Source organism: Pangasianodon hypophthalmus, chromosome 22 (genome assembly GCF_027358585.1).
Source record: "Pangasianodon hypophthalmus isolate fPanHyp1 chromosome 22, fPanHyp1.pri, whole genome shotgun sequence".
In the NCBI taxonomy this organism is placed as follows: domain Eukaryota; kingdom Metazoa; phylum Chordata; class Actinopteri; order Siluriformes; family Pangasiidae; genus Pangasianodon; species Pangasianodon hypophthalmus.
In genome coordinates, this window is record NC_069731.1 from 20,792,852 (window position 1) to 20,812,208 (window position 19,357).

The 19,357-nt window shown below is 44.7% G+C and overlaps 1 protein-coding gene across 2 annotated transcripts in view; it reads right to left on the reverse strand.

The window, feature by feature from the left end:
- fndc3bb (fibronectin type III domain containing 3Bb) overlaps positions 1-17,376 on the reverse strand; it is a 60,477-nt gene extending 43,101 nt beyond the window's left edge. The window contains exons 1-3 of one of the 2 annotated variants that reach the window (XM_034298257.2): positions 17,221-17,376; positions 3,489-3,622; positions 3,337-3,412 (exon numbers count right to left, since the gene is read on the reverse strand). In XM_034298257.2, coding sequence (XP_034154148.2) covers positions 3,337-3,412; positions 3,489-3,596 — 184 coding nt within the window. In that variant the 5' untranslated portion in view covers positions 3,597-3,622; positions 17,221-17,376. Of the gene's footprint in view, positions 1-3,336; positions 3,413-3,488; positions 3,623-6,608; positions 6,904-17,220 lie in introns of those variants that run through there. The other variant, XM_053227921.1, reaches the window with a different exon arrangement.
- Positions 17,377-19,357: the final 1,981 nt, after the last annotated feature.

Consider the following 19,357-nt stretch of genomic DNA (forward strand, 5'->3'; position numbering starts at 1 on the left):
CTGGGAGGAGCAGCTCGAGTGCCTCGGCTCATATGATCCCAACTCCTTCTCCTTTAAATTAGGAGCGAGCACAAGCCACAGCACTAATGGCGCACGTTTTTTGCCTTGTAGGCAGCTCAGAGAGAGAGAGGGAGAGAGAGAGAGACGGAGAGAGAGAGAGAGAGATCTGCTGGAGATTTACTCATCTTCCTGTCTCTTATTAAGAGCTTTTCCAGCTTTTCCAGGCCATGCCGGCTTTGTGCTTTTGTGCCATCCATCATGACCAGCAAGCTTTTGTGTGTGTGTGTGTGTGTTTAAGTGTGTGTAAACGACCTGCAGATACATCAAAGCTCAGTTCAGACACATCTGGCCTGGATGTGAAGCTCTCAAAGACCATGACTCAGAATCAGCACTCAGATAACGGGGATAGACGGATACATAGATAAAAAAGAGGAGAGGAAGAGGAGGAGGAGGAGGACAGGAGCAATCTTTTCACAGCTGTTCAGCCACACAGACATTATTTGCTGGTTTAGGAAACAAAGTTCAGGGTAGATTTCTCACCACAGCCTTTGAGGTGGTCCATATCACAGTTTGGTCCAAAATCACAGAGTTTTTGTAGTAATGCTTCATTAGAGAGAGGAAAAAGCAGTGAAAGAGACAGAGAGGGAGAGAGAGAGGGAGAGAGAGAGGGAGAGAGAGGGAGAGAGACAGAGGCAGGGCTTCTGCCACATCAGCAGGAAGACGAGGAGAAGAAACGAACAAAGTTATAACCGAAATGAAAATGATGAGAAAATCACAGGTTATGTGTTTTTATGCGCCGTCTCTGTGTGAGGCTGATCCACGTGCAGAGCTTTAATGAGGGTCTTTGTGTCTTTATGAGAACACACGCACACACACACACACACACACACACACACACACACACACAGGTAGGCAAAACTGTACTCACTGTACAGAAGCATGCATAGACTTATATTACTGTATTACTTTACACAGAACAAGCACACACATACACACACACACACACACACACATTCACACAGGTTGGTCCTAATTATTACTCAGAAATGCCAGGGAGGAACACACTCCCCTCCCAGCGCCACCGTCCCCGGCATCCTCTGGCCACCCAGAGCGAGCTCCAGGCCCAAACGCTGCTTTGTGTGAACAAGCGGAATCAGACGTGGTGGGGACACGTGCAGGACGAGTCTACAGCTCAGACACTTATTACTCAAAGCTTCATGGCCTCACCAAGAGACCGGGCGCTGCTCTGCCAAGCTCAGGAATGTAATGACAAAAAAAAACAATAATCATCACTATTTATTGCTTCAAACTCTGTCTCCTGGCGCTCCAGCGCTCTGAGGTAATCAGACATTTTTGCCCAGTGTAAGCAGACAAGCAGCTCTAAAAAAAAGTTCCAGGCGTCTGTCCACCATGCCCTGGCCTGGGAAAACCCTTATCAGCAACTTTCCAGCACACAAACAACACGGAGCGCACACGGGCACCTGGCTGAGAGGAACCACAGGAACATTAAACACAAACACACATCTGGAGCGCCGCTAATTATTAACGTCCACCTACAAACTGCTTTTCAAATGAAACCCACCAGCACATCGTCTCTGTGCCCACACACTCCTCTACGCTCAGCAGATAACCTGCGTTGGGTAAGAAAAGTTTCAGTAAGAACCACTCGATTGTGTAAACAGGGACAGGGCCGATGGCACGTGGTAAAGTTCACCGCTCGTCACTAGGTCAAGGTTTATTTGTTTACAGGAATAATGCATGCATCCTCACAGCGCTTTATAAAGGCTTTATAAAGACACACAGCAGGAAATTCTCACCACATGTGCTTACAGAACACTTCTGATCACTTCAGCATACTGAAACAAGTGCTCAGGTGTGTCTTTCACATCAAATAAACATCAAATACATGTGTGTGTGTGTGTGTGTGTGTGTGTGTGTGTGTGTATCCCTGCGCACAGGACATGAATAGTTATAAAGGATTGCATAAAATTATCAAACACTTATTTATAGAATATTATTAGAGCTTCATGAGGCATTATTAGAGTTTATAAGGAATCATTACCAACTTACAAAGAATTCTAAGCACAGTTATAATGATGTATGAACACAAGCTTCATAGAATGTGTTACGGAAATTAAACTCAGCGTGACATCACACACTGCTGTGTCAGTTCTGCATGTGAAGTGTTGGAGGAAGCAGCGTGTGTTATTCAGCAGAACACAAAAAAAAACATTGTGTAAAATTTGTGATTCAACAAAATGAAATTTCTTAACCAAATACTGAAAATGTGGCTTTTTCTATACAATGCCATTAACGGTAATCATTTATTCTGCCTTTTCAAAATTGAAGAGCATTAATTCAAGCCTTAAAAGATCAAAAACAAATACATTTAAAATACTGACATACCTATCCAATAAAGCACAAAAATAAAATACAAAACTATTAAACTATGAAAAAAAAAATCGTTCTTAGATCACGGATTTAAATTAAGGGCAGAATTTCAACAAAAAGTAAATAGATTAATGACGGCAGGTTTATGTTATCCTCATTAAAGGTTAACACTTATGAATTTAATTTATTGTAGTAACATGGACATTATAGCAATCTGTAAAGCTACACAAGGCCATAATCACTTTTTAGAGTGTATTATAATAAAAAACTGCATCTTTTATATCAATAACTTTACTGCACATTTACTCCTTTATAATAAACTATGAGCTTGGTATTAGAGGAGGGAAACATGGAAATGTCACAATGCTTAAAGACATTTTCACTGTATATTATACACCATCTGTACCGTTCATTTGTTATCTTTATGTTAAATAAGTTTGTTGAAGCACAAAAAATTAGGAAATATTAAACATTATATTTCAAATGTGAGTGTAATAAAGGTGTAATAGATCTTGTGTGTGAAATCAGTATGGTTATAACACTGGCTCGTTATTACTCCCAGACTTGGCTTTAAAATATATTTTTGCACTAAATGTTTAATATTTCCTTCTGTTCTCTTTTAAATAATTCCTTTCATAGAGTTATGATAAAGTTATGATCCAAGAAAAGTGCATTGTTTTTCAATTAATCATGATACTGATATTATCTGGTGTGTTGTTTTTATAAAAGATTAATAAATAATATAACCATAGGCACCTTTAAGCATTATAACTCTCTTGTTTTTATCTGTCTGAAATTCATTTCTGGTGACTGAGGAGAATGTTATCATCTCCTCCATGCTCCATTCCTCTAATACTCGACATGCCTGTGAAGTTCCGCTTATCTAACCTCAGGGAACCGGCCACAGCGCGCGATTAGACAGAAATGTGTTGATTCAGGACAGACCTTGGATGCACTGCAGCGTCCCGTCCTCTCTGCGGATGGTGAAGGTCTCCCCGGGGTTCACCTGGACCAGGATCACCTGCAAACACACCTCCCATCAGTCACCTGAGCACCTGTGCTCCATCAGGAGGTAAAGGTGTGGAGTGAGAGTTTACCTGCTGCGAGGCATCTCCGTTAATCATGTGGTGCATCATGGGAACCTCGCCGTTGAGCAGCGGCGGGAGCTCCAGCATCTGGTCCGTCATCATCATGGTGACGTACATTCATGGAGCCTTCCCCTGCGCAGCCGCTGTGGAGACATGCAACACGTGTGGGTCATCGTTAACATAAAAATATAAACTATACAACACGCTATTGCCCTTTCACACCCAAACACACGGAAAAGGTTACGGTCAGGATAAGACTCCAGGATGAGGTCACGATGAAGTCACTGGGGTTTATATGATGATGTAATCTGTACAGGAATGAAGTAATGTGTAATATAAATGCCACTGTGGGGTAAATTAATTCTGCAGCACAGCTGCTAGAGCGTGCCGTCTCAACAGCGTCTGCTTCCATTATCTGGTAAATTCACCACAAACACAAACCGCTGCTTCTAATACACACATTAATGAGCACACAGACAGGAAAGAGAGGACCAGAGGAAGACAGACGCTCACACCATGAAAATCTAATTAGACAGGAAAATTAACGAGATTGGTTTCAAATGTCCTGGCACTGCTGATAAACCGAGACTCAGCCATTTCTCCTCTAATCTCTCTCCATGGAGAAAAGAACAGAAAACAAAAACTCCAAACTCACACTGAATAGGAGTCTAAAGGCAGCTGCTGTGTCATTAAACGTTTAAAATACAAGAATATAAACTACTAATTTAAACAGTGACAGTGTTCAGATGAGAGAGAAAATCTTAACAAATCTGTTCTGATGGTCTTTTATCCAATTTTCCAACACTGGAGCGATGCAGTAAAAGTTCCAGTTACTTTATACTTTCCTGAAGATTTTGACGTATCCATACGCCATCAGAGAAATATATCCAAAATCATTCCTCTGAAAAAAGTAGTTCCTTCACTGTATAAAATTAAAACTATAAATATGTTAAAGTACTTAAGAGATGGAACTACTTTCTCAGAGAGAAGAATCTGGGAGTCGTGCGGCTCTGATGGTGTATGGATTCCACAAAACCTTCAGGAAGGCATAAAGTAACCGGAACTACTTTTTATTACATCAACATAAAAGTCCATAAGAACAAATTTGGGAAGATTTTCTCTTATTGTTTAAATGTGTGTTTTATAGTCACGTATGTTAAACGTTTACTGACACAATATCTGCACTTACACTCCCATTCTCTGTTAATTGAGTCCATTTTTTCTCACTACAGGATAATTTGTTGAAAGTACAGACACCTGGATGAAAATCCTGGAGTATGCCTTTAAGCGTGACACAGGTGAACCCTCTTACTGAATTAAAAATGTCTTCTGGACAGATGTAATCTGAACACTCAACTCTTCAGTGCTTTGTCTGCTCTTCCTGTAATTTAAAACTCTTTGGGCCATGTCTCTCTCTCTCTCTCTCGCTCTCGCTCTCTCTCTCTCTCTCGCTCTGACCCTGCAGGGCTGCACACGCTCGGATCATCTGCCCCGCACCGGGCCCAAAGCATGCATACTGATGAGTCCAACAAGAGCCGGCGTCGGATTTCTCTTCTCTCCAGCAGGAAAAACATCCTTGTTCCCCACCACTCAAAGAGCAACAGCTAAGAGAGAAAAATAGGACATTTAATTCTGGTTAAGAGGTCAGAGGGAGGTCGCGGGCATCTGTGATCCTCATCAACTCATGAAGTTTGTCCCCTATAAAGCAATAACGTGTCTTAATCCCAAACACTCGCCACGTAAAGAGCCGTGTTATGACTGCAGTTGAGGCTGATCTTTAACTTTGTAATGTACAGGATCAGTCACGAGAGCGATGGGACACATGCTGGAGATTCACCGAGAAAATAAATACTCTTATCCTTCCATCGCAACTCCTGGAAAGTCAAACATGAAGCATTTGTTCAAACTTTTGTCCCATAAATTGAGTGGAACCTTAAATTTGGAACTATTTTACTTTGCTCGGAGTGATTTTTCTCGTACACTTCAGGCAGTTCCCTTCACTACACCCTGTAATTATCTAAACTAAAATCATTAACACAGTGACTGAGCACACAAATCCCTCCAGGGCTCAGAAACTCTCTCCACGTCTCTTTTATGTTCTCTTCATTCCCGCCATTCCTCAGGAGGACTGGTGCCTCCACCTTTGTGAGTTGGGGGGTTGGGGGTGGGGGTGGGGGGGTGCTGTTTGCAGCTTAACACCCCGGGGGAAAAGATCCAAGAAGCTATACAAACGGACCGAGGGGAGGGCTAAACAAACAGGCGAGACCCGCTAGCTTTCGGGGGTCATGTTGTTATTGCCACGTCACAGTGTTTGTTATGCAGGAGACACACAGAAGCTCTTTTCACTGGGCTCGGTGAGATTTCCCCAAATCCTGATCCTTATCCAGATCAATTCTGATTTACAATATGGAAACAAGGTTTTACGCAACAGCAGGAGGTGCGTGAATTCACTCCGGAATACAGAGAACGTAAATCACACGCAGGCATCAAAGCGATTTTTCCGTCTACGTTTACTGTACACAGCATCTCCTAAAACAGCTTCTGGAGGAACATCGACTGCACAAGTGGAGAGTTTACAGAAAGACACATGCACTCATTGTCAGAAGAACCAGGAGTTGTACAGAAGGACGCTCTCATTGTCCGTTTCGAGCTTTGCAAGATGTTGACCACAACTTCACATCAGACGGGACGTGCCTTCCACTGCATTAGAGAATTACAATACAATTATTTACACTCTAGCTAAACGATCTCTTCACCCTCACGCATACACTGCTCTAAAAGACAGGTTTCATTCTCACTCAAATCTGTTTTCACGTCTGGCACTTTTACAGCCCCAGATGGGGAGTCGGTCTGCGCAGGCCCTATAATCCAGCTAATGATATGTAATAACACAGAGGAAACCGGGGGGAACCGAGAAACCATCCTTCTCTCTGCTCGTCATCATCATCCCCAACCCGCCTCTTTTCCATCACCCCCTTTCACCCCTTCGCCTGGAAACCCGTCTCCCAACAACTGTGTCTAAACAAAGCTCGCACACACACACACACACACACACACAGGCCTGAGTGTAGTGAGTATTGCATTCTACTTCTCGATTGTCCCATTTCCCCTGCCATAACTCCATCTCACCTCCAAACATTCAGCGTTTCCAGCAGCCTCCAGCCTCCTCATGAGTCACGTCTGCGACTCCGATCAACATTTACTGCTCAGATGAAATCACATTGTTAAAAATATCCCTGCACATACCCGTCCTCCTCGTGCTCATTCCACACATCACTTCTCCCGCCACCACTATGTGCTTTCTCTGTGCCCAAACCCCGGCATCGATAAGACCCCAGTCTGGACCAGAGCAGACGGACAGACAGGAAGCTGAGTCTCACGTCAGCGAGACGCCGCTGCAGCGCTGTCTAAATGTTAGCACTGGCCCACGTCAGCGGCTGATCAGCTGTTCACGTGTGCTTATTGAAGCCTACAAACCAAACTATCGAGCCACAAGGAGTGTGTGTTTAACTCCTGTATTCTCTAGAACTACCTGAGGCCTTCAAACGGCACTGAGGCTTTCCAGGACGAGCGAGCGGGAGGGTCAATGCGCCACAAGTAGCATCAACAACAAACACTGTGTTCAAGTCAACAACACAGGCAGGCAGAGCTAATGCCAGTCCCACACAGTCCAAAAGTCTGAGTCACAAAAGCAAAAAGTACATTTTACTTCCATTGACGCAACGCCAAAGAGGCCATGGTTTATTAGTTTTGTGCCATAACCTTGAGATTCTGAGGTTTTTTAAGGCTAGAGCTTATTATTCTTTGCGATCTCAAAATATAAAGTCAGTTCTGAAGATTCTGCTGAAAAATTTCCATATTCCAAACTCTGGAACAAACACAACTAGCAAGCATCTGTCTCAGACCCCATCCACACGTACACAGTTTTTTGAAAACAGATTTCAAAATTTAAAAAAAAAGTAATTCGCATCCACATGAACATCAATTTCGAAAATCTCTCATCTCACGAGACGCAGAAACAATCTGAAATCGCTCACATGAGAACATCAGCCCAACAGGTGACAACGGAAGTGTTACATCAAACAGCTCAAGAATAACGTTAAGCAGCAGCGTATCGAGTGTTAGAGATGGAGAAATGCAGAAAAACACCAACAAAAGTTATAAAAGTTAAAACTCCAAACAGGAGGATTCATGTGTGGACCGATGATGATGATGATGATGATTAAGGTTCCACTTGACTACAGCGTGCTCAGTGTGGTTTGTACAGCGCACATCAGATTGTGTCTCCTCCACATACACACACACACACACACACACACACACACACGTGTAGTAATAACACAAAGAGAAATTAAACTGCAAACACTTTATCAAATAAGAAATTACACAAAGTAGTGAGCGGATCAGCAGCCGTGATAAACCCAGTCCTAGCACATTCATACACACGCTAAACACACGCAACAGACACACGCAGGTTCACACTGTGACGCTTTTCAAAAACGTACGCTTTTCCTGAATGGCATCAGAGTCTGTTTCCCTCACTAGTTTTTTTCCTAAAGCCTGAAGTGATCACTAACAACATTAACACATCTGCTGATGTCATCGAGCAACATCATACCTTCCTAAATAAATCTAGCATCATAAGCTCAATTCACAGGCGGCGACTGAAAAAGGCGAGTTTGTTACCATTATCTGATCAAAATCTAACACACAGAACCATGGGGTGGAAGCAAAGCCTGTGGGCGTGGCTTTGTTTACGCTCGTTCTGACAGCAATTCCCTACCGAGTTTTTAAAAGGCCATCTCCAGACGTGTATTCTTGTTAAGAACCCTGTGAGGCCAGCTGTCCGGTCTCACAAGCCAGGCCCTGTGGATCTACCTTCAGACTCTCCAACTGTTTCATCACTAAACCTGACCAAGAACTTTCACAGGAAGTGGCTGTTTCACATCATAACCAACCAACCACAGACTGTGCTACTAACATTTCAGAGCGTCAAATATTTTCATTTCAGCCCGAAATTAAATCATCTCATTTACTCACCGGCTCACTGAAACAGAAATACCTTTAATAACCTTTAAAACAAAAAAAGACATGATTCTGTGATTTTTTTTTTTTTTTTCAATCCAGTGACTACAGGTTGCTGTGAAAAGCTCGCTGTGCCATGAGGTGTTACACATCTGAAGCCTGGTGCAGGAACCAAGCAGAGCCAATCAGACTGCATCCTTCAGGATTCTGAAGCTTGTCACCAGAAAAGTGTACAAAGATGCATCATTACAATTCTTAGGTTTTAAGATGTTGACCTGGAAAGTTTTGACACTGAACTTTTGCTTTTTACTTTTTTTATACACTTAGATAATATTTTGGTTTAAAAGTCTCAGGATGTGTCTACAAATCTAAATCCTTCATATATTTATACCTCCAGCATAATTCTATTGCTAATTTTGTGTATTTTAGGACTTTTTATCTATAGTGCCAGAACCAAACCAAATTTCATTGTACTAAATGTACTGATATATTTTTTTCTTTTTTTTAAATTATTTATTTCTGTAGACAACCGCGTATTGTGAATATACATCCAAGTAGGTAATAATGATATAAAATCAAAACAAAATGATAATTCTACAAGCTTAATCATTTAATCTTAAATATCTGTTATCTCGATAAGATAGCTGGGCAGAATAAACATAAAAACCCTGGACTTGTGTGAAGATGATATTTTACTGAAGATCGGATTACTGTGGAAAAACTCGTACAAAATTGAAATATATAGACATCTTCTTTATGTGTACGCTAACAGTGTTAACTGTTGTTTCTTAGCAACTGACCGATGAAATTAAATGAATTAGTACCAGATGTTGCTCTACTCTAAGAGCTTTTTACATACATTAATGAAAAATCTTGTTAACTTCACAGACAAACTTGAATAACTTGATCAAATTGTGTTATTTTTACATAACTACTGAAAAAAAAACAGGTCCTGGTAGTGGCTCCAGATTTTTGGGCTCCATTATACATTCATCACATCCGGCACACATGTTCTCGGTCTCTGAGCGCCAGGCAGCAACATCTGGACTCGTCCCAGAGCCATGTTTTAATGGAAGGGCTTAACTGACCCACTTAAGCTGGGGTGCAGTCCACGTCCTCGATTTCCACAACACAGCAGCTGTAGTCCACCCAGTCCAGCTCACAGCTTTACTCTCAGTGTGTGTGTGTGTGTGTGTGTGTGTGTGTAGTTTAAACACAGGACAATGCAGAAACAGAGGCACGGATTCCCAGGATGGAGCTTCAGGATTGCGTAACTCCTCCGAAGAAATTCACGACACACATTGTGGAACGACACACAGAGCGTCTAAACCAAGTCAAGATTTTCCCGGTAACTGACTCATTCCCTCCAATCACTAAGTATCAAGATCACTCCAGGGAACATCACTTGCTTTTCCCCCTTATTTAAAAATCCCACCCATTAGCGAAGTCTCCTCGAAGTGTGACTGCTACCAATGAATAAGGGTATAGTCCTGCCATAAAGCACCTGCGTGTATATACACGGGGTTTTACGGTAACTACCAGGCACTTTGGCTAGGCTGGCTAGGGGTTTGTTTGTAGAGGCTGTGGAGGGTTGGCAGGGGGTGGGGAGGTTGGGGGGAGTGGCTGAGGGGGTTGTTTGGGGGTTGTTTGTGGGTGGGGGGTTGTTTAGGGGTGAGGAGGTTGGGGGGAGTGGCTGAGGGGGTTGTTTGGGGGTTGTTTGTGGGTGGGGGGTTGTTTAGGGGTGAGGAGGTTGGGGGGAGTGGCTGAGGGGGTTGTTTGGGGGTTGTTTGTGGGTGGGGGGTTGTTTAGGGGTGAGGAGGTTGGGGGGAGTGGCTGAGGGGGTTGTTTGGGGGTTGTTTGTGGGTGGGGGGTTGTTTAGGGGTGAGCTGCCACTTCTCAGTTTTAGTTCAGATGTAGACACTAGTTAAGTTTACATGCACTCTTTCTCATTAATTACTGCATGTGACATATTTTTCCGAGTAGAAGAAGACAGAAAGTGTGCATCTAAACATTTTAGTCTCTTAACTAAAACAGAGAAGTGATAGTTTTTTTTTTTTTCACCCCCAAGCGCCTGTTGCTGTAAAACCCCGTATACACACACACTCCAGTTAGTTCTGCACTGGGCGTGACCACGCTGTTTAAACGTGTCTGTGCTGATCAGTGCAGGAGAGCAAACAGCGCTTCAATCACGTTCCTCATTTTTAACACCATTAACATTATTTTTAAAGTGTTAGATTGGACACTTTGTTGTAGGACTATTTCATCGTTTTTGTAAAAATTTTAAGCCTTTTTTAAACATACTGTTTTCAGTCAGACCATTTTCAGCTGAAAAATTTCAGTGCATCCCTAATAAACCTATTTAATTAGTTAATATTAGCTATATCTGTGTGTAATGTTAGCTAAGCGTAACACACACTCACAGATTTTATTTCACATTACTCAAAACATTCTCCATTCAGCGTGAAAGAAAGTGAGGACGCCGCGTCAGCGCATCTTTCAAGCAGGAAAATCGAATCGAAAGGACAGATTACTAATGTGAGATGGGGGAAAGGGGCGGGGCTTCCAGGGGATCAGTTAATATCAGCCAATCAGAGAAGTCTTTTGGCATATTTTGAATGATAATCATAGCAGAGTACTCCGATGCTAAAATGTGTGATGGTCAACACGTTACTTCCTCCGAGACACATGAAGGCCACCTGAAGGAATATCGGGAAAAAACGCTATTACACTCACACGAGCTAACAGATGGCTGTGATTGGCCAGCCACGATCACTGCGGTTATCAGGGATAAGGACGGTCGTCATTCTGATACTCAGACAAGGAAAAAAATTCCAGACATTTTCAAGATTTTTGTCAGATTGATATTTTTTGCAGATGAATTACGTTCAGTATGGTTTCTAAATTCTAACTGTCATTCTAAACTCACGGCTGCATGAGTGCAGGGAAAAGAGGAATGTCTAAAGACAACAGATTTCGAGCCTTGGTGTCTTGAGTAAATAAGACTTAGACAACAGAATATTCTACTCTCTTTCCAGAGCTTCCAGACCTGCACAAGAATGCTTCGAGAGTTCTCACTGAGTTTTAAACTCACAATCTCTTAAACATGGGACAGAAGATGCAAATTAGTAGTTCAAGTAAATCTTACATTCAGACAGGAAAAATTCAATTCAACTGTATCTGTATAGCGCTTTTAACCATGGCCATTGTCACAGAGCAGCTTTACAGAAATATATAAATTCAGGATATAAATTTTAAACTTATGAATTTATGAGTGAGTCAGAGGTGATGGTGGTGAGGAAAACCTCCGAGACGATATGAGGAAGAAACCTTGAGAGGAACCAGACTCATCATTCCCTTCTATAACTGTGTGCTACATGGACAAATAGTGCAGTTGTGTTACCAGGAAATTCATCACAGTTTTCACATGAAGTCTGTTTTGTTGAAGTTATCAAACTGTTCACTGATGGAGACTTGAGCGCAAAACTGTTCACGGCAGTTGTAGCCCTAAGCCATCGTAGCAAAGCTGTTCAGCAGTCACCTCAAAGCCAAATACAGTTTCCATTCTGTAAATATTCAAACAAATGCACATTCACAGGTATCCATCTTACTAAAGTGTAATGTTTAATCTTAATTAACTGCAAACACAAAGGCAACTTCTGTGAGAGAGGAAAAGGAATTCTCCACAGTGAGGGTCAAAAACACCTCGGCCAGGAGACACATCTACACAGGGAAAAGCACACAGAAGCCCCTTCCAGACTCTCCCTCCTTAAGAAGGTCAACAGGTCAAATTCCTCATCCTCATTCGGGCCTCAGCTCCATTTTACACACCACTAAACTGGAGAGAAGTTCCTCCTGAGGACAGGATAGAGAGGAGGAGGAACTATCACACCTTGTCAGTAAAGATCCGAGTGAAGTGTGTCTCTCATAACAGGAAAGATTATACGCTGTGTTCCACACCTGGATTTAGCAGCTGGAGACTCAGAGAGCAACACAAACACATCAAAGAACTGAATGGCATGAAGTGACGAACATTTCATCCATCTGACTCCTACGGGTAAAAAGGTCAAAGACGAGACGTGGGATCTTATTATATCTCGAGTTCATTTCCGAGGAAATAATTAATGGGCGTAAATATCATATGATGTCTGAAATAATCACAGATTAAAGGAGAAGTTCATTACACCTTTAGCAAGTGTTTACACTAATAGTCACAATAAAAGCAGACTATTCTGCATTTTTGTCTTTGAGTCAGATATGTCAGATAAATAAAGAATTTGTTTGTGTTGGTGCATACTTCTGTGTCTCAGAAAGTTTAAGGATTTCATGCAAGCTTCCTGAACACCATCAACACAATCACAGGCGAAAAGTAAAGACCTAGTCAGACAATTATATTATTAATAGGTGCTTTAGATTCAAATTAAAAGTGAGCTCAAAATGACTCAGACAGAATTGTGGTGTATAAATAGATGATTATTAGTCTGGCTGTAGACAGGAAGTGGCTCATTAAGAGGTGAGAAATGAGCCGTCTCCTCCAGCTGACTGTCCTAATCTCATCTGAATCGCTTCTTTTTAAACCCCGAAGAGACGTGAAATGACTCTGCACATCAACATCTCTGCAGCAATGACACCATCAAACCCACACTTAGTGGAAGGAACGACACTCATTTCAGTAAAGAGCTCATTTCAGCCGGGTCACGATCCAAAACCCTTAGTGCTTTCCTAAATTTTCTCCAAATGCACCATCAGGTTTCCATAAAACGAATCCCTCTGAAGCCACAAAGTGGGCCTTCGGGGCGACTGGCATTTACAGCAACTCGGCACAAACCCACAGAGTCATATCAGCGAAGCAGCTCGGCTCAGGGACATGCTGAACAAAATCCCGCTGAGATTCCTGAAGGAGACGGACGGGAAGCAACACCTGACCTTCCCTCGCCATCAGCAAAATTACACTCACATTTCTATGACTGGAGTCTGTGGATAACATCAGCAACCTTCAAAGAGAGCGAGGAGGCTCCGGCCTCGGGGAGGAGAAGACACAGGGAGAGGCGGAGAAGAGCTGAAGAGCTGTAAACCAGGTGTGAAACATGTGAGCAGGAAAAGAAGAAAAACTACACACAGGCTACAGTAACTGAGCAAAGATAAAGACAAAGATCCTGGAATAACTGCCATGAGGCAATAACGCTCTCCTCTTATCTGTACGCTGTTGCCAAGCTAAACGCTGGGGAGAAAAACGTGGCAAAGCAAATCCACGTTATAAATAGCTGGCTGAGGTACGCCCCAATGAGACATTCCTGATATCAGATCAAGCCAGGAATGGCTCTGCACGGGAACGCCACAGGCCTCGCATTCGGCCAGACGAGGATCTGCAGCGCCGTGGGGCAGGGAAGAAACGTGGAGCGGGGTGAAACGGGTACACAATGCAAATACACACTGTGTGCTAAAGTGCTAACACAGCCTCAGCTATCAACACTAATCAGTTAAAACCTTTTACAGCACGGTTCTGCAGACGGATCAGCGATATTCCGGAGTCAGGAGTGACTGTATGAGTGCTGGATTAGGGATCAGAGCTGCAGAAAAATGAACAGAAACATGATATTGATGTTACAATGCTGTACACGGAGACGGGATTATATTAAAAACACGACAGCGAAATCTTGTCATGATATCTTTCCTCACGAAAAAAAAATCTGTATTTCGAAAAGTTTTTCTAGACTGATTTTTTTTTTACATTCCTGACTCTCTGTGTTCAATTTTCTGTGTAATGGAAAATGTGATGTGCATTATGGAGGTGCAGAAAATAAAGAAATATCTGAAGTCTAGTTCCAGCTGTGGAAATGAGCGTCTTTAACTTCCAGACTTTTCCAGACAACAACCATGTCAAAGATGCTGCATTATTTTGACCAAATGTATTTTTTTTCCTGTAGCTTGTGACTGAGATGGAGTTTATTCAGCTTTCCTAGTCATACACACACACACACACACACACACACACACACCTGGAGAGTCAGCTGTTGAGAAGCTCATGTGATAAGTGTAATGTGAAGGAGAATTGTATCGTGACGACTGTTAACACACGATATATTGTGCAGCTGCTGGATCCTGAGCCACTATCACACTCACACACTGCACACTCCAGCTCTTCACTTCCACTCGCTCTGGAATGCCACGTGACGTCATCTATTTGGGCTCAGATTTCCTTTGGAACTTTTGAAAACGGTTCAGAAAAAAAACGGATTCAGTTCTTAAATATCTGAAGTTGCGACATTTATCTGAAATTTCCCCTGTCCTGTTCACCTGAACACAAACTTCACCAGAGTGCTGTGAAAAAGGGGGTGTGGGGAGAGAGAGAGAGAGAGAGACAGACTGGGGGAGAGACAGACTGAGGGAGAGAGAGAGAGAGAGAGAGAGACAGACTGGGGGAGAGACAGACTGAGGGAGAGAGAGAGAGACAGACTGAGGGAGAGAGAGAGAGAGAGACAGACTGAGGGAGAGACAGACTGAGGGAGAGAGAGAGAGACAGACAGACTGAGGGAGAGACAGACTGAGGGAGAGACAGACTGAGGGAGAGACAGACAGAGAGACATACAGACTGAGAGACAGAGAGAGAGATAGAGAGAGAGAGAGACCGAAGGCTAGCAGTCCACGTCAGTAAAGTCTGATGAATCAGTGTGAGGGGCTGAGGCTGGTGAGGGGCTGAGGCTGGTGAGGGGCTGAGGGACTGAGGCTGGTGAGGGACTGAGGCTGGTGAGGGGCTGAGGGACTGAGGCTGGTGAGGGACTGAGGGACTGAGGCTGGTGAGGGGCTGAGGCTGGTGAGGGGCTGAGGCTGGTGAGGGACTGAGGCTGGTGAGGGACTGAGGGGCTGAGGCTGCTGAGGGGCTGAGGCTGGTGAGGGACTGAGGCTGGTGAGGGACTGAGGGGCTGAGGCTGGTGAGGGGCTGAGGCTGGTGAGGGACTGAGGGGCTGAGGCTGGTGAGGGGCTGAGGCTGGTGAGGGGCTGAGGCTGGTGATGGGGCTGAGGCTGGTGATGGGGCTGAGGCTGGTGAGGGGGTGAGGCTGGTGAGGGGGTGAGGCTGGTGAGGGACTGAGGCTGGTGAGGGACTGAGGGACTGAGGCTGGTGAGGGGGTGAGGCTGGTGAGGGGCTGAGGGACTGAGGCTGGTGAGGGGCTGAGGCTGGTGAGGGGGTGAGGCTGGTGAGGGACTGAGGCTGGTGAGGGGCTGAGGGGCTGAGGCTGGTGAGGGACTGAGGCTGGTGAGGGACTGAGGGGCTGAGGCTGGTGAGGGGCTGAGGGGCTGAGGCTGGTGAGGGACTGAGGGGCTGAGGCTGGTGAGGGGCTGAGGCTGGTGAGGGACTGAGGCTGGTGAGGGACTGAGGGGCTGAGGCTGGTGAGGGGCTGAGGCTGGTGAGGGACTGAGGCTGGTGAGGGACTGAGGCTGGTGAGGGACTGAGGGGCTGAGGCTGGTGAGGGGCTGAGGCTGGTGAGGGGCTGAGGGGCTGAGGCTGGTGAGGGACTGAGGCTGGTGAGGGGCTGAGGCTGGTGAGGGACTGAGGGGCTGAGGCTGGTGAGGGGCTGAGGCTGGTGAGGGGCTGAGGCTGCTGAGGGGCTGAGGCTGGTGAGGGACTGAGGCTGGTGAGGGACTGAGGGGCTGAGGCTGGTGAGGGACTGAGGCTGGTGAGGGGCTGAGGCTGGTGAGGGGCTGAGGGGCTGAGGCTGGTGAGGGACTGAGGCTGCTGAGGGGCTGAGGCTGGTGAGGGACTGAGGCTGGTGAGGGACTGAGGGGCTGAGGCTGGTGAGGGACTGAGGCTGCTGAGGGGCTGAGGCTGCTGAGGGGCTGAGGCTGGTGAGGGACTGAGGGGCTGAGGCTGGTGAGGGGCTGAGGCTGCTGAGAGAAGACTCACACTGCAGCTGATCAGACCGCGGGCTGGAGCGGTGGAGCTGCTCTGCTTTACTGCATCGCGCCTCTGAATCGCTGGCACGCGGCCACAGCCGGGAGCTTTGACGTGTCACTTGCGAAAAAAATCGCAACACTTTTGAAAGATAAATCTACTTTGTACTTTTCATTTCTCGCCGCAGAGAGTCACTTAAAAGCGTTAAACAGTTCAGATGCAAGCAGGAGAGAAATTTCCAGAACTTTCCTGACGGACAAAAAGTCCGAATGAACGAGTTTTCAGAAAGTCCTCAGCTGTGCAGAGATCAGAGCTGTGACCGGAAATCCACACGTTTCTACCGTGTTCCTAAAGAGAAAAGAGAGAAACAGAGTGGCGCGGAGGGAGAGAGAGAGAGAGAGAGAGGGAGAGAGAGAGAGAGAGAGAGGGAGAAGACGAAGAAATCCCAAAACCAGCTCCAGACGCCATGGAGCTCAGTGTGATAATACACACTTAACACACACACACACACACACACACACTTAACACACACAGGAACATAAGCATGAAGCTGAGCTACAGGACTGCAGTGGAATAATGATAGAATAATGATTTAGGTTTCGATTTCCATCCACTCCGAAACTTCTCCTTTTTCCAGCCGAGCAGTGAGCCGGCGTCTTCTCCTCTCTTCCTCTCCTCTCTTCCTCTCCTCTTTTCCTCTCCTCCTCTCTTCCTCTCTTCCCTTCTCAGCTTTTCTCTCTCAACTTTTCTCCCTATGTTCCTCACAGCTCCTAACCCCCTCCACAGCTCAGCCTGTCCAACTGCACAGCACACAAACACTTTACTTACTTTAACTTCAGCAAATGTCGCTAATCCGCGCGTTAGTCCTCTGTGACTGAAAGTGAAATAATAGTCATCCCCGAGCGGCTGCGTCCACAGAGCACCGAGTGCGGGATTCCGCCATGTCAATTATGTGGCAGTGCGCGTGGGGGGGCAGAGGAGCCCACAGCTACCGTAAAGCCCCGAGTAGCTCCTCCTCCCAATACACACAATGCACAGGGACGGGAACAGAACTTACCGTAAAACTGCTAGAAGCTTCATATCATGTTGGATAGCAGGATAAGAGCTCACAGCACACTCAGATAAAAATGAGGGACCAAAGACATTTAACTTCAGTGACTGAATTAAAAAAAGAGAGAGAGAGACTTCTGATCAGCACACAGACCGAGAGTGTCCGAGTGTCCGCGTGTCCGAGTATCAGACTCGGGTCCTGGAGGGCCAAAGCCATGACCTGGTCTAGCCATAGGTAATCTAATGTTAAAGAGTTACTAGCCCACCTACGGGCATATTACTGGGAGGAACCTGGAGGAGACAGACCCAGTGAGAACATGACGCTAACCTGAGCTCAGGATCGAACCCTGGAGCTGTGAGGAGACAACACTGTTCCACCTATTATTATTATTATTATTATTATTATTATTATTATTACCATATTTATTGGAATATCCAACTGGACTGCAGAGAAAGCTGATGTAAATGTGATTAGCTTACCAAAATATTAATGAGAGAAAAAATATAACTGTTAATCGCTGTGTGTTGTGTTTATTATTACAGGTTTATTACAGCGCTACTCTGGGGTCTTGAACTCACAACCTTCTGTTCATGAATACAGAACCTGAATCAGTGAGCTTTTTACACTAACAACCACAGAGAAGAATCAGTAACGCTGGAACACGGCAAATTCACACGTATAACCTTTTCTTAAAACTAAAACCACAGAGCAACTTTACACTGGCCGTGGAAGTGTGAAAGTGAGCATAATTTTTCAGTACCGTATTCAGCGCCGTGTTCAGCGCCGAATTCAGCGCCGAGTTCAGTGCCGTATTCAGCACCGTGTTCAGCGCCTTATTAAGCGCCGTGTTCAGCGCCGTGTTCAGCACCGTGTTCAGCGCCATATTCAGCGCCGTGTTCAGTACCGTGTTCAGTACCGTATTCAGTACCGTATTCAGCGCCGTATTCAGCACCGTGTTCAGCGCCGTGTTCAGCACCATATTCACCGCCATATTCAGCACCGTGTTCAGAGTAAATGAGATGGACTTTTTTGCTGACAAAACACACGACACGTTTCAGCACAGCTGGAAGAACTGGATACAAAAGAAACCTGTACTAAACCTACAGGGACCTACAGTGTTAATTACAGCTGTTAATTAACACCGCTTGTGTGTTTCCACGTTTGTGATTTATGAAGGTTTGAGATCATTCAGTATTCAAATGTAAACATGCAGCTTTATAAATTCTTCATTTTATTTAATTAACGTCACCCTGAATTTGTCCGGAAGATTCCGACTGTACAGATTTATTGAGCTTTTGTTTGGTTTAAATGTTAACAGGATTTTGTTACAGTCACATTTTTCTGTTTAAAAACAGATTTTGTATATAAATATTTTATGCATAAATACTGTATGAGCTCAGTTTATGATGTCACTAAATAAACTCCCAAGTGATATGCAAATCTTGACACATGGGCGTGTCCCAATTTGAATATTAATGTATATTCATGAGCCTGGGACGTGTAATGAGGATTGAGTTTCTTGAGCAAGGAAAGGGAAATAAATTTTACGGTAATATTTAATAGTTTCTCGTGACGTGTCCGGGAGGATATTAAAGACTTCCTGCTTGATGAAAGACTTTTAGAGAGAAATAACTTGAACACTGGAGTTGAATTAAGCTGCTGCTGTTTGCAGTCAGCAGTGAAGCGGACGTGATTTTCCTCTCCTCAGCCTCCAGTGCAGGAATTTCATCAAGAGCAGACAAGACAGCTCATGTCCCTCACGTTCCAGACTTCTCTCTGTCTCTGTCTCTCACACACACACACACACACACACACACACTCTCTCTCTCTCTCTCACACACACACACACACACACACACTCTCTCTCTCTCTCTCACACACACACACACACACACACACACTCTCTCTCTCTCT